This window comes from Lissotriton helveticus, chromosome 9 (genome assembly GCF_964261635.1).
Source record: "Lissotriton helveticus chromosome 9, aLisHel1.1, whole genome shotgun sequence".
NCBI lineage: Eukaryota > Metazoa > Chordata > Amphibia > Caudata > Salamandridae > Lissotriton > Lissotriton helveticus.
In genome coordinates, this window is record NC_136070.1 from 62418447 (window position 1) to 62442927 (window position 24481).

General features: G+C 49.7%; 1 protein-coding gene across 1 annotated transcript in view; it reads right to left on the minus strand.

Moving 5' to 3' along the window:
* GPR176 (G protein-coupled receptor 176) overlaps nt 1-7943 on the minus strand; it is a 306084-nt gene extending 298141 nt beyond the window's left edge. The window contains exon 1 of the mRNA XM_078661980.1: nt 7691-7943. Within this exon, the coding sequence (XP_078518106.1) occupies nt 7691-7943 (253 nt within the window). The remainder of the gene's footprint in view (nt 1-7690) is intronic.
* Between the last annotated feature and the right edge of the window lie 16538 nt (nt 7944-24481).

Consider the following 24481-nt stretch of genomic DNA (forward strand, 5'->3'; position numbering starts at 1 on the left):
GGGCTGCTTGGGAGCTACATACAGAAGTCGTGGCAGCCACCCTTTGAAAAATGAAGAAGGGCTCTAATAGTTGTGTTACCTGCCAGAAAGAGAGGGGGGCAGCGACAAGGGCACTGTGGTTCCCAACTCTGGTCACAAAGCATGTCCAAATCAGGCTAGTCACCTTATGGGAGGCACCATTTCCGCTTGGGGAGCATTGTCCCTGGGGAGCAGGGTAAGGGGATTAAAAACCCACACCGCCCGCCTGGCATCCCTCCTTTCGTCCAGAGGAGTGGGTACACGGATCACATTAATACCCAGTCCCTCTTATTGGCAATAGTTTTCCAATGTAATCACAGTAATTATGCTAAAAGAGATCAATTATATGACCCTGAATACCATCATTGGATGTTACTTAATCATATTCATGAGGCTTTAGCCAGGCACAAGGGCTGGTTGGAGGGGTTCTAACTAGACCTGGGCAGAGTTCTGTAATGCGGAACTCCGCGAAGTGACCAAAAAACTCCTTTGTGCTACGCGGAGTTCCACAAGCAGCAGAGTATGTTAGGTCGCACCGTCCCAGCTGATTTTTAGCACTGGGTGTTTGTCCTTCGCTGAAAAATCAGCACAAACTGCACCATGCGCAGCACAAGAGGGCGCTGCTTCGTACTGCCGCTTGAGCATATTTTCCACTTGAGCGGCAGCGTCCTCAACACGAGCGGAAGCTTTCTCAAAACGAGCGGTAGCAGCCATTTGCGACTGCCCGCGTTGAGAAATCTCACCGGGAGGTGATCTGGAGTAAGATGCTCGCGCTCGCCAATTTAGCATTGGCAACTGGGGAAAAAACTTTGATCCACTATGTGGAGTGGGAAAAACTCTGCAAACTCTGCAAGCGGAGCAGAATTTCACACCCAGGCCTAGATCTAACCTGCTGCCGGTCTGCAGCCTCCAGCCCTACCCCGTGGAGGTCCATGGTGTGAACCTTTAGAGGTACCACCAGTGTTGGCCACATGGGGGCCCCAGCAGGGACGATGAGGTAAGCGGTTCCCTGGTTACAGGCTCAGTGAATATTCAACCCTGTGTTCAGCTTCAGGCCTTCCGCTTACTTAAGCATCACTTGTGCAAATATTTCCTGGACGCGAGGACCTGATCTGGAAGAGGGGTGTAAATATTGTACGTGTGCTATTATATTATTATTCCAGCAGTATGCTCATTGTCAAGATATGGAACTTTTGTTATTCAGTATCTGCAAACGTAAACAATCTGTACTGCTTGTAACACGCAACTCTCTGATATGGAGGTAAATCTAATATACGCCTGCCCCCCACCCCATGCCCCCCACAAAACACGCGTCAGCTGGCTTCTTTCATAATTGGTGGGGTGAAGGGTGGCCGCCCCCACGACATCACACGCATATGCGCACTATCTTTAGAATAACATCTTAAAGACGAAGGGGCATGTTATCAAGCAACAGCGATAATTATCGCTGGCCGTGCTTAGCGTGAGAAATTTTATTGCCGGCTATCGCAGGAAATTATCGCCATGCTAGTGCTGTATTAACAATGCATAGCACAATGGCGATAATTATTCCAGCGAGAACAGTGTTTTCCATGGAACATTGCTGATTTTCCAGCGATGTTCCATGGAAAACGGTGATACCCTTGCTGATACGACCCTGTGGTCGTATCAGCATAATCCACCCCCAATGTAAAGTATAGGTAAGTCAGCATTTTAGCAGACGTTAGGTTTTGGCGAAAACTGCGGTTTTCGCCAAAAACTAACGTCTGCTAAAATGTGTGGGCCTCCTTGTAAATATCGCGATGTGCACATCAGCGATAATTTACAAGCAGTACTGCCCAGTGACGCCCACTTTGCATCTCATTAGAGATGCAAAGCGAGGCGTTGGGAAAACGGGTGCTAACACGCGCTAATGTATGTTCGCACCCTCTTGTAAATAGGGCGATAGTTTTATCTCTGCTTTTTTGGCTTCAAAAGCCAAAAAAGCGGAGATAAAGCCCTTGTTGAAATGCCCCAGGGTCTCGCTCGCAGAAATCCTTATTTCAGTACCGATTCCCGGGTCCTCTGCTGAGCCGGAAGTCCTTCAATGTTTTTCCAAAAGTACCAGCCTTGAGAACAAGAAAAGCAACTAGCAAGCCCTGGCCTAGCGTTTACTTTTCGTATTTAGCTACGGCTGAATGCTTCCGGTTCCCTCTGGCTTAAACCCATGCTGTACTGCAGCCGAGTATGCGTGAGATCACAGTTCTGAAACAGGGGGAAGGTAGACATGACAGTCTGGTGGTAACACATTTACTGCTTAAGAAATCCTGGAGCACTCAATAGAGCACAGGTTCAAATCCTGGCCGAGTTGACTCAGCCTTTCATCCTTCTATTGTCGATGAGAACCTCCGAAAACTCAAAACAGCAATATATATTAACTTTTAAAACACAAAAAAGGAAAATAGCTACACAGTGGTAGCATAGCTCCTATACAGTAATCTGTATGTTACACGTTTATATGCACGCAGGTGACTCAGCATTTTACAATTCTGAGATTAAAAAAAAACTGAGGTAGGTGATATTTACAATTCTTTTATGGGCACCTACAGACAAATATGCTTTAAGCATTTTAAAGCTTACAAAATATGCATGAAGTAAATGAGTCAGTCCCTTTAAAAAGTTACCAACACCACACAGTTAACACAGTTACACAATCAGATTTCACCATCAGAAAAGGCGCTCACAATCACAAGGCAGCCTGTGTACCTCGGTGCATGAGAGCATTGGTAGGTACCTCTGGGTCAGTTAAGCACATTGTGATCTTGGGCTGTACATCTCCATGAGGACGAGAGGCACCAAACCTTAAGAAAGGAAAGCTGAAAGCTACATAAATATTCTAAACAAAGAAATAAACAAAGTCCCCTCAGCCGAGCCAATGCTTATTCCTCAGCAGAGTTCTTCCTGGCCGCTTCTTCTGCCCTATGCATCCGCTCCCTATCTCTTGTTCATGCATTAGTTCCTCAGTACATTCAAATACACAAAACCGAGGTGGAATATTTGTAAAGATAAGCTTTTAAAAATCCTTTGAAATAAAGCGCCAGCGCGCCACAGCCACCGTGAGTGATCCTGGGCGGATACCAGCCTGAGCAGTGCAATGGGAGCACGTGAAAGCGGGAACACCACAGGTGAGGTATTATATATCTGACATGCAACAGTAATCTGCAGATCCGGAAGTCCGTTTATGTAAATGAGCAGGTTTTTATTCAGGTGCATACAACCGATTATATAATTAGCCAAAGTGACGCTTATTTTTGTCAGGTAAAAAATCTAAGACACGAGGAGGCGGGGGCGGGGGGGGGGGTAGAGTGCGTTGTGTTGCAAGATCACACATTGTATGCACATCAATCTGGACTCAAACTAAGATGTCTTATTAGTGAAGGCTTCAACGTATCCACCTGGGTACATCTTCGACAGAGACCTGGAATAATGTCAACCCTCTAGCGCCTAGAGGACCTTCAGTTTGTAAAGTGTGCTGTGCAAATGTACCCGTTCACTCCCTCACACAGAGTTAAAGTGCCCCGACAATAACATAACACAGGTTGACAATAACCTCCAGGGCCACTGGAGTTGCGTGATTCTGCAGCCACAGCATTTTTTGCATTATTATGGATTTGCCGCATTTGCCACATAATCCACCCTCTGCTGCATAATCTGTAAATTGTAACAATAAAATGTTTCCAGCTCAAACGGATCAAATGTTACTAAAAGGTGGTGACATGTTGGGCCGCAGGTGGTGACATGTTGGGTTGGGCCGCAGGTGGTGACATGTTGGGTTGGGCCGCAGGTGGTGACATGTTGGGCCGCAGGTGGTGACATGTTGGGCCGCAGGTGGTGACATGTTGGGCCGCAGGCGGTGACATGTTGGGCCGCAGGTGGTGACATGTTGGGCCGCAGGTGGTGACATGTTGGGCCGCAGGGGGTGACATGTAGGGCCGCAGGTGGTGACATGTTGGGCCGCAGGTGGTGACATGTTGGGCCGCAGGCGGTGACATGTTGGGCCGCAGGTGGTGACATGTTGGGCCGCAGGTGGTGACATGTTGGGTTGGGCCGCAGGCGGTGACATGTTGGGCCGCAGGTGGTGACATGTTGGGTTGGGCCGCAGGTGGTGACATGTTGGGTTGGGCCGCAGGTGGTGACATGTTGGGCCGCTAGTGGTGACATGTTGGGCCGCAGGTGGTGACATGTTGGGCCGCTAGTGGTGACATGTTGGGCCGCAGGTGGTGACATGTTGGGTTGGGCCGCAGGCGGTGACATGTTGGGCCGCAGGTGGTGACATGTTGGGTTGGGCCGCAGGTGGTGACATGTTGGGTTGGGCCGCAGGTGGTGACATGTTGGGTTGGGCCGCAGGTGGTGACATGTTGGGTTGGGCCGCAGGTGGTGACATGTTGGGCCGCAGGTGGTGACATGTTGGGCCGCAGGCGGTGACATGTTGGGCCGCAGGTGGTGACATGTTGGGCCGCAGGTGGTGACATGTTGGGCCGCAGGCGGTGACATGTTGGGCCGCAGGTGGTGACATGTTGGGCCGCAGGTGGTGACATGTTGGGCCGCAGGCGGTGACATGTTGGGCCGCAGGTGGTGACATGTTGGGCCGCTAGTGGTGACATGTTGGGCCGCAGGTGGTGGCATGTTGGGTTGGGCCGCAGGTGGTGACATGTTGGGCCGCAGGCGGTGACATGTTGGGCCGCAGGTGGTGACATGTTGGGCCGCAGGCGGTGACATGTTGGGCCGCTAGTGGTGACATGTTGGGCCGCAGGTGGTGACATGTTGGGTTGGGCCGCAGGCGGTGACATGTTGGGCCGCAGGTGGTGACATGTTGGGTTGGGCCGCAGGTGGTGACATGTTGGGTTGGGCCGCAGGTGGTGACATGTTGGGCCGCAGGTGGTGACATGTTGGGCCGCAGGCGGTGACATGTTGGGCCGCAGGCGGTGACATGTTGGGCCGCAGGTGGTGACATGTTGGGTTGGGCCGCAGGCGGTGACATGTTGGGCCGCAGGTGGTGACATGTTGGGTTGGGCCGCAGGTGGTGACATGTTGGGTTGGGCCGCAGGTGGTGACATGTTGGGCCGCTAGTGGTGACATGTTGGGCCGCAGGTGGTGACATGTTGGGCCGCTAGTGGTGACATGTTGGGCCGCAGGTGGTGACATGTTGGGTTGGGCCGCAGGCGGTGACATGTTGGGCCGCAGGTGGTGACATGTTGGGTTGGGCCGCAGGTGGTGACATGTTGGGTTGGGCCGCAGGTGGTGACATGTTGGGTTGGGCCGCAGGTGGTGACATGTTGGGTTGGGCCGCAGGTGGTGACATGTTGGGCCGCAGGTGGTGACATGTTGGGCCGCAGGCGGTGACATGTTGGGCCGCAGGTGGTGACATGTTGGGCCGCAGGTGGTGACATGTTGGGCCGCAGGCGGTGACATGTTGGGCCGCAGGTGGTGACATGTTGGGCCGCAGGTGGTGACATGTTGGGCCGCAGGCGGTGACATGTTGGGCCGCAGGTGGTGACATGTTGGGCCGCTAGTGGTGACATGTTGGGCCGCAGGTGGTGACATGTTGGGTTGGGCCGCAGGTGGTGACATGTTGGGCCGCAGGCGGTGACATGTTGGGCCGCAGGTGGTGACATGTTGGGCCGCAGGCGGTGACATGTTGGGCCGCTAGTGGTGACATGTTGGGCCGCAGGTGGTGACATGTTGGGTTGGGCCGCAGGCGGTGACATGTTGGGCCGCAGGTGGTGACATGTTGGGTTGGGCCGCAGGTGGTGACATGTTGGGTTGGGCCGCAGGTGGTGACATGTTGGGCCGCAGGTGGTGACATGTTGGGCTGCAGGCGGTGACATGTTGGGCCGCAGGCGGTGACATGTTGGGCCGCAGGTGGTGACATGTTGGGTTGGGCCGCAGGTGGTGACATGTTGGGTTGGGCCGCAGGTGGTGACATGTTGGGTTGGGCCGCAGGTGGTGACATGTTGGGTTGGGCCGCAGGTGGTGACATGTTGGGCCGCAGGTGGTGACATGTTGGGCCGCAGGCGGTGACATGTTGGGCCGCAGGTGGTGACATGTTGGGCCGCAGGTGGTGACATGTTGGGCCGCAGGCGGTGACATGTTGGGCCGCAGGCGGTGACATGTTGGGCCGCAGGTGGTGACATGTTGGGCCGCTAGTGGTGACATGTTGGGCCGCAGGTGGTGACATGTTGGGTTGGGCCGCAGGTGGTGACATGTTGGGTTGGGCCGCAGGTGGTGACATGTAGGGCCGCAGGTGGTGACATGTTGGGCCGCAGGTGGTGACATGTTGGGCCGCAGGCGGTGACATGTTGGGCCGCAGGCGGTGACATGTTGGGCCGCAGGTGGTGACATGTTGGGTTGGGCCGCAGGTGGTGACATGTTGGGTTGGGCCGCAGGTGGTGACATGTTGGGTTGGGCCGCAGGTGGTGACATGTTGGGTTGGGCCGCAGGTGGTGACATGTTGGGCCGCAGGTGGTGACATGTTGGGCCGCAGGCGGTGACATGTTGGGCCGCAGGTGGTGACATGTTGGGCCGCAGGTGGTGACATGTTGGGCCGCAGGTGGTGACATGTTGGGCCGCTAGTGGTGACATGTTGGGCCGCAGGTGGTGACATGTTGGGTTGGGCCGCAGGTGGTGACATGTTGGGTTGGGCCGCAGGTGATGACATGTAGGGCCGCAGGTGGTGACATGTTGGGCCGCAGGTGGTGACATGTTGGGCCGCAGGTGGTGACATGTTGGGTTGGGCCGCAGGCGGTGACATGTTGGGTTGGGCCGCAGGTGGTGACATGTTGGGTTGGGCCGCAGGTGGTGACATGTAGGGCCGCAGGTGGTGACATGTTGGGCCGCAGGCGGTGACATGTTGGGTTGGGCCGCAGGTGGTGACATGTTGGGTTGGGCCGCAGGTGGTGACATGTTGGGCCGCAGGTGGTGACATGTAGGGCCGCAGGTGGTGACATGTTGGGCCGCAGGCGGTGACATGTTGGGTTGGGCCGCAGGTGGTGACATGTTGGGTTGGGCCGCAGGTGGTGACATGTTGGGTTGGGCCGCAGGTGGTGACATGTTGGGTTGGGCCGCAGGTGGTGACATGTTGGGCCGCAGGTGGTGACATGTTGGGCCGCAGGGGGTGACATGTTCGGCCGTATTTTGCTCTTAAACTGGTATTAATGAGGTTAAATATTTGCAGCCAGTATTACCATCTGTACAAATTACAAAAATAATGAAGTAATACTATTTAAAAAATGTGCCACATTATGCTGCATAACTAGCTTTTTCATGCCGTATAATTTAGTCAACCCTGCTCGGTGCTTCACTGCCGCATAATTCCAGTGTTCCTGGTTAAGCCGAAACGGATAAAACACATCAGAAGTGACAAGCCACCAGTTCTTTCGCTGTGTGTGTAATCACAGCCATCTGAAAAGAGTCCCGACCACTCCTAAAAAGTATACACTGCACAATATTTGGATTTTAATTTCAGTGAGTTCAGTAAAGATACTAAAACCTGAAGATATTAATGGATGAGTGGATGAATGAATGTAAATGTTTATAAATCACAGCTCTACGGAGTAGCCAATCTATGTGTGCTGAATAAGTTGTTTACGCAGGTCCTGCGAGACGCAGCCACTCTCACGCCAGCAGCCCACGGCCCTCCCCTGCAAACACTTACCCAGCAAAGACCCCACGAAGATGAAGACCTGCGCAGCCGTGGTGAAGTGCCGGTAGGTGAGCCCCAGGCCGCTCTCCTCTCCACCCACCAGCCTGCCGCCGTACAAGCTGCCGTTCGCCCACCCCAGCTGGGCAGTGGACACGTTTCGGCCTGGCCACAGCCCATGGCCTTCCTCCGGAGCCCGGCCCGCTGCTGCCCGGTAAAAGCTCAGCTCGCTGACGTTGCTGGAGGTCCAGCTCCCATTGTGCCCCATGACGCGGGGCCGTCTCGGCTCTTGCTCTTCACAGTGCCGAACCGCTCTATTTATTTACAGTTTTTGTAAAGCGCTCTACGCCGCATTCCAGTCGCTTGAAAGCCAGGGGCGGGCATGACCGCTGCCTCTCCGCCAGCTGCCACCGAGAGGCGTCTTTGTTGTAAGTCATTGCACAGGACACGCCGGCAAAGGCTCTGGGCACTCAAGCAGCGGTGCCCTCGCCATAGGAGGGGTGCTTCTTGTCTGGGAGCCCACAAATATTTTCTAGGCGCATGTCGCTGTGCCAACCTCCCCATCACCACATCTTCTTCTGCCCTGCTTCATGCCCTCGCTCGCTCTGGGTACCAGTTTTGTTGGGTGGGCAGTAAGAAAATTATGCGGCGTGCACCGCAGCAGCCCCATCCTCCAATTCTAAAGGGGTGGCCCTCCAGCTGTTGGCGCCGAGGGCATCAGTTCGTGTCCTGCCCTGGCTGCTGGAGAGGGAAGGGGTATAAGCAGTACATAGTGCCCCCTCCGGCCCAGGATTGCCCCTTTCCCTCGGCGTCGACCTTACACAGGGCTGATGGCTGTTCGCGGCAGGCGCCTAGAAGGCGGCAACAGGCAGTAAGCGCTCCCTCCGAGAAATCAGTAGACGCCTTGCCAGATGTTCCCCTGGAGAGGGTGAGAGTATTGTACACTCGCAGCGCCAAGAGGATGGGGTTTAAGAGCCCAGGAGCTGGGATGAAATGGTGAAAAAAGGGAGATATTCACCGGCGAGCTCCAGCGCTCACAAAGGTTCAAAGCGCCTGCTGGGAGGAGGAGATGGAGCGTGAATATCGGCGCTAGCAGCGGGCTCAGGCGCTTGAAGCTCTCGGAGCTGTCATTCCGGTCCCCGGCGCTCTGCCTGCTGTGTAGGATGGGAGGAGGAGGGGGGAGGCGGCGGTCACGTGACGCGCAGCATCTCACAGCCACCGCCGCCATCTTGCAAATGGGCTCTCCTGAGCCCGTGAGTGGGAGGCTGCACGCTGGCAGGCCACGACCAATAGGTTTATATGTCATTGTAAATTGTATTTGTATAAAGCTTACTATGACCAACAGGCTTTATACGTAATTGCATTTACATAGCGCCTACTCCCTCTGTTGAGGCATTGAATGGCTTTATGCTACAGCATCATGCCTCAGGGTCGGATTGCGCTCACAATTCAGCCCGGCACCCCCAAAAAAGTGGCCCACCTTCCTTGGTCTGTGAAACAGCGTTTGGCTAGTCTATTTAGACTCATTTTTAGAGAAATGTTTGCTAAATGATGTATTTTAAAGCTCTTAGAGCCAGAAACATTGGTGAAAACTAGAAGCACTGCATTCTGGTGGGGCGGGCAAGGTGAAATAGAGTGGCCCGAAACCCACAACTCCTGATCTGGCTAGGTTTGCCAACTGGCTGTTTTTTTTAACCAGCATTACCGGTATTTTAATGTCCTGGCCGGTACGAATAAGAATACAATCACATAAAGCTGGTATTTTCTGCTCCGACCAATATGTATTTTAAAAAGTAAACAAAAGGTGAACGCAATTTAAAATGTGGTTTAAAACTGTTTTAATGAAATGCGACAGAGAGTTAAAACTAAAAAAGGCAGAATAGCCATGTTAAAAAGGAATACAGACGTTTTTATTATTGTATAAAGAATTCTCTTTATTCAATTATATTCCAGCTTTGTAGACTCTTAAAACGTGAGCAAATAGGTTATTTTTTATTTAGTTTTATATAGTGTGAACTCGGCCCAAGGACATCGATTATATGAGCACCAGTTACATTACAGAAGATCAAATTAATTTTTATTTTAGTCCTTGGGCAATTAAGTCATTTGTCCAGCATCTCAGGATATTGAGCTGAGGCTGGGACTTGAACCCATTTCTATAGTTCCAAATTCGACAGCTCTGACCCTGACATTACATTCTCTCAAATGTTGCTCTCTGGGAAAGGCGCACCCCCCTCTATTGGAGCCAAGGTGCCAACAACAGGACATCAACAAGGCTGTTTCACTTACTCTCCCCCTTTCCCAGCCAACTATAGCCTCCGGCCGATGGCCTGGTAGGAGAGGGGTGAAGAAAAACACAGAGTTGCTGCTGCTCCAGAGAGCTGAGGTGATGATGATCCCACAACCACATAACCTGCCCCCAGCCAGGCGCCTCCGTTTAAAAGCACGGCAGGGGAGTGGGACACTATAGGCACAGGCCCATCACCCAATGCCCGACTGCCCAACTTCCCAATCCGATGCTGCACTGCTCCGTAACCCAAGGGTAGTGGTTAATCCAGTGGTAATTGGTTGTTGTTATTTATTCCATGTATCTACACAGTGAGCAAAATCACACATACCAACATTTTAAACAGGAAAGTGGGAGATTTAAAAAAAACATATTTGGGAAAATGTATTTCCCCCATTGACTTCTATAGAAGGAGAGGCAATTTCAGGCAGAAAAGAGCCGAAATGCAGCCACTTTTAGAATCAAAAGTCAGTAGTCTCCTGCTTGAATCAGGGCTTTTGGTATGAATGCAAGATGCTCAGGGCAATGAGTTACATTGAGAAAGATGGGTCTGCGGACGCTTCTCCACTCCTGGTCTCTTCCATTTGAGCTGTCCCCAGAAGTAAAGAGACATTAAAACCTTTAAAATAAGAGTAACATCCCCATACACTTCAGAAACATTATCACTATAATTATTAGAGAAGGACACAGGGCATAGGCCCTGGAAGTAGGAGTGTTGGGGGTTCTGCATCACCCCCAGAGAGAACCATGCTGGAGTTACGAGGTGAATGAACAATACACAAGCCTTTGCATTTTATTTTTATCCTGTCACATTTGTTGTGCGTTCAAAGTCTAAGGTCAAATATCAAGCAATGTCTTCTAACAAATCGATGTTCACTTTTTTAAAAGGTAGAACACTTTTCTTTCTTTGATTTTGTAAACTGAACTATGTGACAGTCCTACTGGGGCACATGAAGTTTGAAAAGAAAGACTATAGGATGTCAATTTTAATCTAATACAATAACAACATTTAAATACCTGTAAATGAACTGTGCAAATATTTTGAATTATACATCCCATTGGGAAAGCACACGAGGCACATTTTGTTTTGTAGTTCTGAATTGTAATGGAAGCAAAGGTTTGAATGGGATCAAAACAAATCAAGATACTCTTTTTTTAAAAATATCTTTTAATTTCAACAGAGTAGAAATGACAACATGACATTGGTGAGCATATATTCATAGACCAAACATTAGTACAGCACAGTACAGGGTATGTCTCTGCCTTTCTCAAAACCCTACAGCACTCACACCTCTCCTTGCTGCAGAACACCATCAGTCTCTGCCTGAAACCTGGAAAATAGAGTTTCTCCCACTGGTGGAGTACATGGATTGCCCCTGTAGTCATTCCATTTGGACCAGATTTTTCCCCATTTTTTCGGGCACACTCTCCAAGATACTATTCTTGGTAAAATCACACATCTGTACAAATAGAGCATTCAATAGAAAATATGTTGTGTGTAAATGACAATGAGCTACCACACCATGCTTTAGTAATATATTTGCAACACTTTGCTCCAAAATGCACTTCGAGGTACATACCACACCCATACCACTCTCCTGCTAAATGGCCGTGACACATTTGCTACACTACCTCTTTTTGTGAAGCTTTTATTTTTTACAATCCCTGTGACGTCAGTGATGTGACATTGATTTTGACGCCTTCATTCTGAATATTGTTCCAGCACAACTTGTCCAGTGGGCACTGTCTGTGCAAGTAGGCACTTTACTCAGCAGCGAGGATTTAGTATCACATGTGGCTAAGACCGGGCAGAGATTGGTTGATTATGAGTAAGAGGGGACGGACTCACGTGGAAACAGGTACTTGTCTATGCATATTTAATGGCTTGAAAGAATCGAATGGGATTGGCCGAAATACGATCATAGTATGTCCGTTTATTCAGGATACGGATATGACATCAATAGTTTGAGAGGTAGGAAAAAGTTAGAAGGAGATTGAATACCGGACTGAAGTGGAGACTGGTATGAAGGTACGTGGATTTAGTGGCTCGAAATATGCCTATGGAATTGGTTGGAGTAGGATTTAAAAAGGAGTTACGGCGGGATTTTCCCACACAGCGGATTTATCGGACCGGCTGTTGAGGTGGTGTTACTGTGGCTGACCATAGCCTTTGGAAGGTAAGAAAGCAGTGGTCGAAGTGGGGAAAAAAAGTAGGGGAACTGTGGGTGGAGAATCAGGGGGCAGGAATAACCAAAGATTGAATAAGTGGGCGGAGTCAGGGGTGTGGCTAGAAATAGCAAAACATACCAATTTTTAGTACGTTTAGCATTTCACTGACCAGTTACAGCTTATAACATTATTTAATTAAAACAATGGATAAACATGTTTATTTGAGGTTTAATTCAGGTAAAAGCAAACACTCATAGGGAATACAGGTTTATGTAAAGCGTGTGAAATATAAGCAGGAACATATTACCTTAATGCTTTTACTCTCATTGTTCAGAAATCCATGATTATTTTTGGTCTCAAACATTGAGGTCATGAATACAGGGCTCCTCCTGTACACATGTGTTAAGCAGGGCTCAGAAGAGAAAGGGACTCTTCAGGAGACTCTAGACTCATGGAAACCCACAAAGGCTCCTTCATATTCATGTCAGCCAGCTAGATGCTCAATCATAATATAGCAAAAAGAACAATTGATGGACAGAACGCAGAAAAATGACATACATTCACCCCAGTTCAGAGATCTGGGCTTAAATCCATTGTTTTTTTGCTCACCATGCCATTCCAGTTTGGACCCAACCATATGCAAATCAGTCTTGATCCTGCACCCAATGTGAACAGTCCAGCCCAAACTGCCAGGCCATATGTATTCAAGTGTCCTTTAATTCGGGAGGTGAACACAAAGCAGTACCCACTGAACTATGCACATAACATATTGCTCTTTGATATGCATGGTACATGTTCTTTGCAGCAGGCATATTACCCTTCTGCGCTACCTTAGATGAGTAAAACAGCCACTAGACAAATTGTGCTCCCATCTCCCTCCGTCCATCATCCCCTTTTGTATAGCTCCGTCCATCATCCCCTTTTGTATCGCCCATCTCCCTCCAGCAGGTACATTGATCACCAAAGTTATCTTGGCACTTGTATTGTTGACCGAAACCTGCTAAATATACAAAGAACTTTGCAGTGTTTTTAAAACTCCTGCACTTGTACAAAACTGGTCCCCCCACCCCTACCCTTCCATTCGCCCTCGGAAATGCCTGCTCCTGCCCTTTCACTGCTCCTATCCAGTCAGTACTCCTTCTCATGCTCGATCAACACTCCTGCTTCGTCAATTCCCCTGACCCCTCCCTTCTCCTGGCCCGTCACTTCTCCTGGCCCGTCACTTCTCCTGGCCCATTTATTTATTTATTTATTTTGAAGCTTGTAGAGCGCACAGCTACCTCCGAAGGAAGTGTCCCGGCGCTAAGATTACTGAATTGTCCCCAGGGCAAGAAAACAGAGACAGATCTCATATAGGGTTCTGACCCACCCAGCCAGGTCCTACTGCTTAGTGAACAGCCAAGTCTTGAGTTTACGGCGAAAAACAGGCTCAGCTTCGCAGAACCTGAGGTCAAGAGGGAGGCTGTTCCAGAGCTTGGCGGCAGTGATGGTAAAAGATCTGCCGCCAGTCCGAGAGAGCTTAAATCTGGGCACTATCAACAGGCGCAGGTTGTTAGATCTAAGATGTTTGGCTGATACCGAGATTTTAAGACGCTTTTTCAGATATGACGGGCCAGTACCATGGATAGCCCGGAATGTCAAAGTCAAAATCTTGAATTCAATGCGTCGTAATATTGGAAGCCAATGAAGTTTTTCTCGAAAGGCTCTGACTGAGGTGCGGGCAGGAATATTGCCAATGAGCCGAGCGGCTGCATTTTGCACAATTTGCAGGCGGTCAACCAGGAAAAGTGGGGCACCTGAGTAAAGACTGTTGGCGTAGTCCAAGTGGGAGGTAATGAGAGCATGGACCACAGTTTTACGTGCTGATTGAGGGAGAAAAGGGAGGATTTTCTTTATCATGCGTAGTTTGGAAAAACAAGCTCCGACCACTTTATTAACTTGAGCTTTACCAGACAGGGCATTATCAAAAATGTAGCCCAAATTACGGGCTGCCTGTACTGGCGTAGGGGGAGGGTTCAAGATAGTAGGCCACCATAAGATAGATGGGGGGGGGGATTTTTTGCTGAAGAAAAGGACCTCCGTTTTATCGGTGTTCAGGGCAAGATGATTGGTAGACATCCAGGAGCAGATGTTGCCAAGGCACTTCCTAAAGTTAGCGAAAAGGGAGTCAGAATGGTCTCGAAAGGAAAAGATAAGCTGAGTATCATCAGCATACGAGACCACCCTGACACCCCAAGACTCAATTACCTTGGCTAGGGGGGCCACATAAGCGTTAAACAATAGAGGGCTTAGGGCGGAGCCCTGGGGAACTCCGCACAAGAGGGGTTTGTCTTCAGATTCAAAAGGGTGCATGGTGACCCTTTGGAGGCGACTGGTAAGAAAAGAAGTGATCCAGGCAAGCACTGTCCCACCAATCCCCAGCTGTTGTAGGCGGGTGATAAGTATTTTGTGGGAGACAGTATCAAAAGCAGCGGATAGGTCGAGGAGGACCAACATGGCCTCCTCGCCCCTATCCACTGATTCCCTGATGATTTCAGAGACCTCAATCAGCGCAGTCTCAGTGCTATATCCGGTCCTAAAGCCGGACTGAGAATCGTGTAGCAACTGGTTCGACTCTAAGTAAAATGCCATTTGTTTTTGTACCACTTTCTCCAAAATCTTGGCAGGTTTTGGCAAAAGTGAAATAGGTCGGTAATTACAAAAAAGTGAAGGGTCGGCACCAGGTTTCTTCAATAAAGGGACAAGCCTAGCCTGCTTCCAAACTGAGGGGAATTGGCCGCCTGACAGGGAGGCATTCCAGATGGAAAGGTAAGGATTCAGTAGGATTGGGGCAAGCGTGCCCATAACTTTGGCCGGGACTGGGTCCAGGGGGGAGCCGGACTTGACATTGCGTAGTAAGGCTAACGCAAGGTCTGAAGTCAGCTCACTAAAAGAGTCAAAAGAACAGTGGGGGGGGCCAAGGTGATCATCAGCATGATCAGATGTAGACACTGCAAAGGAGGAAGACAGTTCACTGCTCCTGCCCCATTCCTGCCCCGTTCACTGCTCCTGCCCCATTCACTGCTCCTGCCCCGTTCACTGCTCCTGTCCGTTCACCGCTCCTGCCCGGTTACCACTCCTGCTCATGCCTAATCACCGCTCCTGCCCCATTACTTCTACTGCTTCGTCACTTCTCCTGCCCCGTCACCTCTCCTGCCCCATCACCTCTCCTGCCGATCACCTCTCCTGCCCATCACATCACCTGCCTGTCATGTCACTTGCCCGTCACTTCTTGTGCCCGGTTACCTCTCCTGCCCTGTTGCCTCTCCTTCCACGTCACCTCTCCTGCCCTGTCGCCTCTCCTGCCCCATCACTTCTCCTGCCCCGTCACTGCTCCTGCCCCGTTCACTGCTCCTGCCCCGTTCACTGCTCCTGCCCCGTTCACTGCTCTTGCCCCGTTCAGTGCTCCTGCCCTGTTCACTGCTCCTGTCCTGTTCACTGCTCCTGCCCTCTTCACAGTTCCTGTCCTTTCTCCGCTCCTGTCCTTTCACCGCTCCCGCCCGGTTACCGCTCTAGCTCATGCCCCGTTACCTCCCTTGCCCCGTCACCTCTCCTGCCCGTCACCTCCCCTGCCCAATCACCTCCCCTGCCCTATCACCTCTCCTGCCCCGTCATCTCTCCTGCCCCATCACTTCTCCTGCCCCGTCACTTCTCCTGCCCGTCACTTCTCCTGCACGGTCATCTCTCCTGCCCAGTTACCTCTCCTGCCCAGTCACCTCTGCTTTCCTATTGCCTCTCCTGCCCTGTCACTGCTCCTGGCCCGTCACTTTTCTTGCCTCGTCACTTTTCCTACCTCGTCACTTTTCCTGCCCCGTCACCGCTCCTGCCCGTTCACTGCTCCTGCCTGTTCACTGCTCCTGTCCGGTCAACACTCCAGCCCCATCAACGCTCCAGCCCCATCACTTCTCCTGTCCCATCACTTCTCCTGCCCCATTCACTGCTCTTATCCGTTCACTGCCCCTATCAGTTCACTGCTTCTGACGGTTACCGCTCCTGCCCATGCCTAATCGCCGCTCCTGCCCCTTCACTTCTCCTGTCCCATCACTTCTCCGGCCCCGTCATCTCTCCTTTACTGTCACCTCTCCTTTCCTGTCACCTCTCCTTTCCTGTCACCTCTCCTGTCCCGTCACCGCTCCTGTCCCGTCACCGCTCCTGTCCCGTCACTGCTCCTGACACGTCAACTCTCCTGCCCGTCACTTCTCCTATCCGTTACTTCTCCTGCCCGTCTCTTCTCCTATCCGTTACTTTTCCTGCCCGTCACTTCTCCTGCCAGTCACTTCTCCTGCACATTACTTCTCCTGCCTGTCACTTCTCCTGCCCGTTACTTCTCCTGCCCGGTCACCTCTCCTGCCCGTCACTTCTCCTATCCGTTACTTCTCCTGCCTGTCACTTCTCCTGCCCGTTACTTCTCCTGCCCGGTCACCTCTCCTGCCCGTCACTTCTCCTATCCGTTACTTCTCCTGCCTGTCACTTCTCCTGCCCGTCACCTCTCCTGCCCTAGTACCTCTCCTTTCCTGTCCTCTCTTCTGTCCAGTCACTGCTCCTGCCCAGTACACTCTGTGTACAACATTGACAAATTACACAAGGTGTCAAGTTCCCCACAGCACTCTGTTTGGGGAAACCTCTGTAATCACCAACTCCAAACTCACTGACACTTGATATGCTAAAGGCAGGCAGCGGGTGGGCGGCGCATTGCCCTCCGTCTGTGAGAGCTCAGGGGGGGCGGGGGCTGCTGCAGCCTCTGGAGTTCAACAGAGAAGTGCGAGCAGCCCCGAAGCTGAATGAAAAAAGTTATCATTTTAAGCAGGACTATTCTTGCCGTCCCGGGATGCTTTTTTGAAAGTAAGAAGTAGGGGAACGGACTGAAATAATTTTTAGAAGTAGGGGCACGCCGTGCCCTTCCGTTCCCGCCCACTTCTACCACTGTAAGAAAGGAGGGGGTGATGTTACAGGAGGCAGGTTTTGTAATGGCTTGAATGATACAAGAAACTGGCGCTTTACCCAGGTGTTACTACTTGTTTTTATATAGAGAGCTTCACTACGGGCAAGGAAGCATTATTGTATTACTGATTGAGACGATTGCACAAAACAGTGCTATAGTACTGCCTACAGAGGTGAAGATCCTTGGTTCTATTTTGAAAGTGATGTGCAGCAATAGTGGGTAACATGGGGAGCATTTTTGATAGATTTCTTAAGAATTTCATTTAGAATAGAAGGGTGCTTGACCAAAGTTGTTTTTTTACGATTGGGAAACTTTTGGAGGAGGAGAAATGTTGTTTTGGATTAAGGATTCAAGGATTAAGGATGAACCTTTTCATAAATTGATTTCTGAGGTGAGAGGCCTGAAGCTTTAGAAATGGGGATGTAATATGGGCATTGAGGGTCTTTTGATAGCTAAGGTTTTATTAAAATAGGTGCCTTACCCAAATTTGTGTTTTTTCACAGCTTGTATATGCACTTTGTGTAAAAGCTATTGTGTCGTATATTTGGGATTTTCGGATTTGAAAATATATTCCTAAATAAGTTTGGATACTCACTTTACGAGAGGTATGTAGTGATTTTTTTGAACAAGTTCTGATTGGGTGTCAGGGTCCGAATAAGATATATGTAAACAACTGACATCGATGTAAGAGCACGATAAAACAAGTTGTCTTGGGGATATGTATTGTTTATGAAATCAGGGCGGTGCGGTGTCCAGCAAAATATAAATCATATATATGGTTTATCACTAATGTTTGAAGAATTATATGTAAATTTCGTGTGAAGTATGTTATATAGGCAGATCTATCCTGGACTATAGTTTGTTAAATAGGCAGGTTTCCTGATATGATTTAGTTTATGTATTAAATGTGGACGAGGGATAGCATGCAATACAAGCATTAGGTTTTATTATGAGAAACACTTTTGGTGAATCTAAGTATGTATTGATTCTCATATCATGTATTTTTTCTTTACAGCCCTGATGATGTCCAATTGGGGACGAAACACGTAGGCTGTTCAATCGATTGATTGTCTTGTCATTTTCTTTTTTGAGAAGCATCTGGAAAAATGAAAAACATTTGCTAATAAAGGCCTGGATATAAAGGAAGCTTGCGTTGGGATTGGACCATTATTGGACTACACTCATTTATTGTTGATTGTTGTTACAACAGGGCACTCCTTATTTAAAGCAATATTTTTCAATGGAAGTGGTCTTGGCAGTGAGCCATAAGAAGTTGAGCGTTCATTAAGAAACATTGTTAGTATTATTCACACTGAAAATACTCACCAGTGCACACTACGTGGCGACCCTCATCGCTGTATTGGTATTTAGTTTCATTCCATATGGACCAGATTTGGCCCCATTTTTTTGGGCACACTCTCCAAGAAACTATTCCTTCATTGATCCGTAGATGCAATGATGTGTTTCTGTAAAACTGGCATTCTAGCCACTGTCAGAATATCCCTCACCTCTCCACATATACAAGTCAATGCTATGGTTTGTTTTGGATACCCCGATATGGGAGGGATCTCCAGCACTCCATCCTAAAGGGCAACCAATACCCTAAAGTCTGTCAGCTACCCCCTATGCCAGACAAAGCCATTATGTGCCCAGATATCCAGGATGTCGGCTAATACCATGGCATGCTCCAAGTTCTCCAAATGTGAGTAAATGGTAGGATGAACCACAGGTAGCCCATATGCCAGCCAATTCCATGAAGTGCCAGGGTACCCTGCCCCTATGCCAGTCAACTCCACTACATGCAGTAAGGGGCATATTTACAACAAAATGGCGCAGCACTACAAGCAATTTAGCTGTGCCGTTCTGCGTCATTTTAGAAAGGTATTGAAGACCTTTGACCTCCTGAGGCAGAAGCCGGGAGAGACGCTTGCCGATTTTAAAACTTTGAGTGTAATTCTTGTTGTTGTGATTTTAAGACAATACTCACCTTTCACTCTCCCCTGGGCACACCCGCGCAGCGGTTTCTAAAGCTGCCGCGGGATACTTTCTCTTGTTGCCGCCATTCCCCGGGACACATAGGCCACGCCCACTACCATCAGGCCACGCCCCCACGATCAAGGTATTTAAGGCGCGCTGAGAACGAGCGCGAACAGAAGACCTTTGACCTCCTGAGGCGGAAGCCGGGAGAGACGCTTGCCGATTTTAAAACTTTGAGTGTAATTCTTGTTGTTGTGATTTTAAGACAATACTCACCTTTCACTCTCCCCTGGGCACACCCGCGCAGCAGTTTCTAAAGCTGCCACGGGATACTTTCTCTTGTTGCCGCCATTCCCCGGGACACATAGGCCACGCCCACTACCATCAGGCCACGCCCCCATGATCAAGGTATTTAAGGCGCGCTGAGAACGAGCGCGAACAGAAGACCTTTGACCTCCTGAGGCGGAAGCCGGGAGAGACGCTTGCCGATTTTAAAACTTTGAGTGTAATTCTTGTTGTTGTGATTTTAAGACAATACTCACCTTTCACTCTTCCTTGGGCACACCCACCCAGCGGTTTCTAAAACTGCCGCGGGATACTTTCTCTTGTTGCCGCCATTCCCCGGGACACATAGGCCACGCCCACTACCATAAGGCCACGCCCCCCTCCCTACATCCTATTTAGCATGTGCATCTTCAGGACGCGCAGCGGACGAGCGCAGCGGGCGCGCCGTTTGCGCGCCTAAGGCAAGCCCGTCTGCGCCCGTCCGCGACCAGACTGCAGCCGGGGCTAGGCATGCTGCCAGTGAAGGTGCTTCTAAGGGGAGGATTGTACGGTCGCGGGAAGATCTGTGGGCACTCAACACCGCGGCTGAGTGCTGCACTCACAGGACAGACCTAGGGGCTATCGCCCTCCCTCAGGCATGTGGGGCGTGCGGGAAATCATTGGGAGCGATGGGCGAGGCAAGGGCAGAAGGGTTTACTAAACCCAAGCCACCCATTAGCAGAGGTTTCAGAGCTGGCCTTCTGAATTGTAGATCTTTAGCCAAGCATGCAGATGACATATGGCTGCTACTGGAAGGGCACGAGTGGGATGCTCTGTTCTTAACAGAGACCTGGCTCAATGAGGATAATGTGACCGCCTTTGCGCTGGCAGTACCCCTAGGGTATAAAATGTGTTTTTCCAACCGGACAGGCACTAGAAGAGGAGGGGGTGTGGCTGTTATATTTAAGGAGCAGTTTACACTAACATCCTCCGCTCCTAACCTGATTCCGGGACTGGAGGGGCTACATTTCTGCTTTCAGGTGGGACCTCAGCTATCCCTAGCAGGATTAGTTATATACTTCCCTCATGGTGGGGATGATCTCAACCTGACAACTCTGATTGATACTATCGCTCAGAGTTCCCTCCTGCATCCTCAATTCCTCACTGTCGGGGATTTTAACATCCATATGGATAAGGAGGACTGCGTTCCTGCAGAGACACTGAGGGCCACATTAAATGCAGCCAATTTGAGACTTATCAACGATGGCCCTACACATAGAGCGGGTCATACGCTTGATTTAATTTTCTCCAACATTAAAAATGTGGCGGTAGAAACGCCATTGCCGTTAGTCTGGTCCGACCATTCGCTTATTCCATTCAAATTAAATATAGCGGCTGATAGACCTGCGCCAAGCAAGTGCTCCTTTGTGAAGAGACAATGGAAGAAGTTAGTCCCTACCACCATGGGCCCAGTGTTGGCTCAGAATATACCAACCTTAACATCGAATGTCAATATAGATGCACAGCTGTTTAATAACTGGATCGGGGATATGGTGTCATCCATTGCACCGGCAAAATGCGTAATATCCAAGCGGGATTCCCCTTCCGCTCCCTGGTTCTCACAGGACCTTAGAGTTGAGAAGGCAGCGTGTAAGAGGCTGGAGAGGCTTTGGAGGGTAAACTACGGGACCCTAGAAAAAGCCAGATATAAGGAAGCCTCCAAAAAACTGCAGAAGGCTGTTAGAAAGGCAAAAAAACAGTTTTTTGCAGAATCAATTCAGCAGGCAGAACACTCGAGTAAGGAAATCTTTAAGGTGGTTCAGTCTTTTTTTAAACCCAGGTGTATTGAGAGGGAGGTCTCCCCGTCGGCCACACTGTGTGATAGCATTTCAGATTTCTTTGACTACAAAATTAAGTGAGTTTATGAGTCATTCGGCCCGGAGAGGAGAACGGTGAAGACGGATCGGGCTGCCAAAGAGGTGGCTGGTGAAATTCTTGCACAATTCCAGCCGATAGCTCTGAACTCGGTTATGCAGGAACTAAGTCGTTGTAAGTCAGGGTCACCCGACGACCCCTGTCCACCTAAGCTCTGGAGCATCATGGCTGACTTTGTGGCTCCCACAATGCAGCATATCTGGAATATGTCCATCTCCTCCGGGGTGTTCCAGAAGATATGGAAACATGCCACCCTCCTCCCGTTAAAGAAAAAACCAAATGGGGATCCCACGGACCTTAGTAATCTTCGTCCGATTTCGCTGTTGGCAGCGCCGGGCAAAATGTTTGAAAAAATAATCCAGCGGCAGTTAAGTAAATTCATTGAAGAAAATTGCATATTGCATGAGACGCAATCAGGCTTTAGACCCGGCTTCAGCACTGAGACAGCACTGATTGAGGTGGCAGAGTCAGTGAGGTGGTCGATGGATTCAGGAAACTCAGCGATGCTGGTGCTCCTGGATCTGTCGGCCGCTTTTGATACGGTCGACCACGCAAGGCTGTTGAGGCGACTGGCTGAGGTGGGCATCCAGGATCAGGCGCTGGGGTGGATACAGTCTTATCTGACTCAGAGAACACAGAAGGTGGCGCTGGGGACCGTTTCTTCAACACCCAAGGTCCTCAGCTGTGGCGTCCCTCAGGGGTCGGCACTTAGCCCACTATTATTTAATATCTACCTGGCTCCTCTTTTTACGTTGATTGCCAATTGGGGGGTCAAGGCAATTTCATATGCCGATGACACCCAACTGGTGTTTCCGTATTCGGAGGTGTCGGAGGCATCCTTTTCGAGTTTCAAGGGCTGTCTCCAAGACGTAGCTGGCTGGATGAACACAAACAAATTAAAACTTAATGCAAACAAGACGGAAGTGATCTTTTTTGGCAAAGGCTCCCCTCCACCCTCGGAACTTTGGTGGCCGGCGGAGATGGGACAGGCCCCTTCGCCTAGCCAAACGGCAAAAAATCTGGGGGTGCGGTGGGACGATAGTCTGTCCTTTGCCTCGCATGTCCAACAAGTAGTTGGTTGCTGTCTGTGTAAGTTGAGGAATCTTCGGAAGATTCTACGACTTTTACCAGAGGGCTGCAGAAAAACAGTAATCCATGCCACAGTGACATCAAAGCTGGATTACGCGAACGCCCTCTATCTGGGCCTACCAAAGTACCTTACTCAGCGGTTACAACTGGTCCAGAATGCGGCTGCGAGACTGCTAATGCGGATTCCTTTTAAGCATTCGGTCTCTCCGCACCTTTTTTCACTTCATTGGTTACCAGTAGCCAGCAGAATCAAATTTAAGGCACTTACGTTGGCCTTTAGATCTCTGTATGGCACCTGCCCGAAGTACTTGAAAGCTCGGCTGCCGCGATACATCCAGGCCCGTTCTCTCCGCTCTAACTGCCGCGTTCAGCTTGCAGTTCCACGAGCAAAAAGGGGTCGGCTGGGAGGACGATCTTTCTCGGCCAATGTGGCGGCACTATGGAACACCCTGCCCCCAGCACTTCAGCAGGCCCCCTCCGAGTCCTGCTTTAAGCAGATGCTGAAGACCTGGCTCTTCACCCAACCGTGCTAAGCGCTTAATTTTGCTCCTGTGGTCATGCCTGTTCTTCTAGCGCCGGGACACCTCCGTGTGAGGTAGCTGTTCGCGCTCTATAAAATGCCGTATTATGCACCATATTTACAGGAATATGGTGCACCCCTGTGTTTTCCCTTGCAGTGGCGCTAAAAAAGCTGGGATGACTGTGTTTGTGCAGAAAGTGTGTGTACACCTTCACATACAAAAACAATCATTAATGGAGTTTTGCTCCTTCTATGGGTGCTGCAAAAAACGAGGCGTAATAAAAGTATTTCTAATTGTTGCGCCACTTTAACACCTCCTCTAGAAAGGCGTTAGTTTTTGGCACTGCCTCAGATTTAAAGATGCTTGTAAATCTGGGGCAGTGTAAAAAAGCAATAGGTGTTGCGTGGAAACACCTACAGCAATACCTGTTGCCCGCTCTTTAGCTGCAGAAAGGAGGGTCATATTTAAAAGGTGATGTTAAGCCAGGCAAAGTGGCTTAGCGCCTCCTTGTAAATATGGAGCAGGGCATTGCACCACTGGGGCAATCCCCTTATAAATATGGCCCTAGGTTTCGCATATAAAAGCCAATGCAAAGATGTGTCTGAGGTACCCCTCTTTCTAGCCTATGTCATTAGGCGATTGGATGTGTATTTAATCATGAATCTGACTCCCAGACTGGATTTGTTAGCGATGTTATGGCACAGGGGATGCAAATACAGTACTCATAAAACGCAAAAAACTGCCCAAACAGGGTGCCTCTGCGCTAAAACTGTTATAGTCATACAGATATAACTAACGAGCTGAGACTTAAGACCCTTATAAAAACTCATACATTTCTCCTCTAAAAATAGATAGACAGGGTGAGAATTTCATACCCTGGTACAAGTAGGAAAAAAGCTATACCTCCCAGTCAGGAATTCCATATCCATTAAGGGCTGGCTCTAGGGCGGTGCAACTGGTGCCACCACACTGATCACTGAGTTCGAGAGGCGCTGTGTTTTCAAGTATATTATGATTTTAAAAGTACCTGCTGCTGCCTTCCTCACTGTAAGAATCCAGTCCAAATCTATATATATAAAAACAAATGTATGTCTGTCTGTCTTGTCTGTCTGTCTGTCTGTTTGTCCTTTATGCATTACTACACCATTCATCCGATTGCAATGAAACTTTGGGAAGTTGTTGAGTACACTCCCGCGAAGGTTTCTGCCATAAAATTGTTTTAAATATCGGCCCCCCAGGGCCCTCATAATCTTTCGAATACTGATGTACGCAACAGACGGAAAAACAACAAATCGTGTATCCACAAGCACTCCAATAAATAAATAGAATTAAAACACCATTCATCCGATCGCCATGAAACTTTGGAAAGTTGTTGAGTACACTCTCGCGAAGGTTTCTGCCATAATTTATTTTAAATATCGGCCCCCAGGCCCCTCATATTCTTTCGAATACTGATGTAAGCACAAGACAGAAAAACAAATAATCGTGTATCCACAAGTACTCGAATAAATAAATAGAATTAAAACACCATTCATCCGATCGCCAGGAGACTTTGGGAAGTTGTTGAGTATACTCCCGTGAAG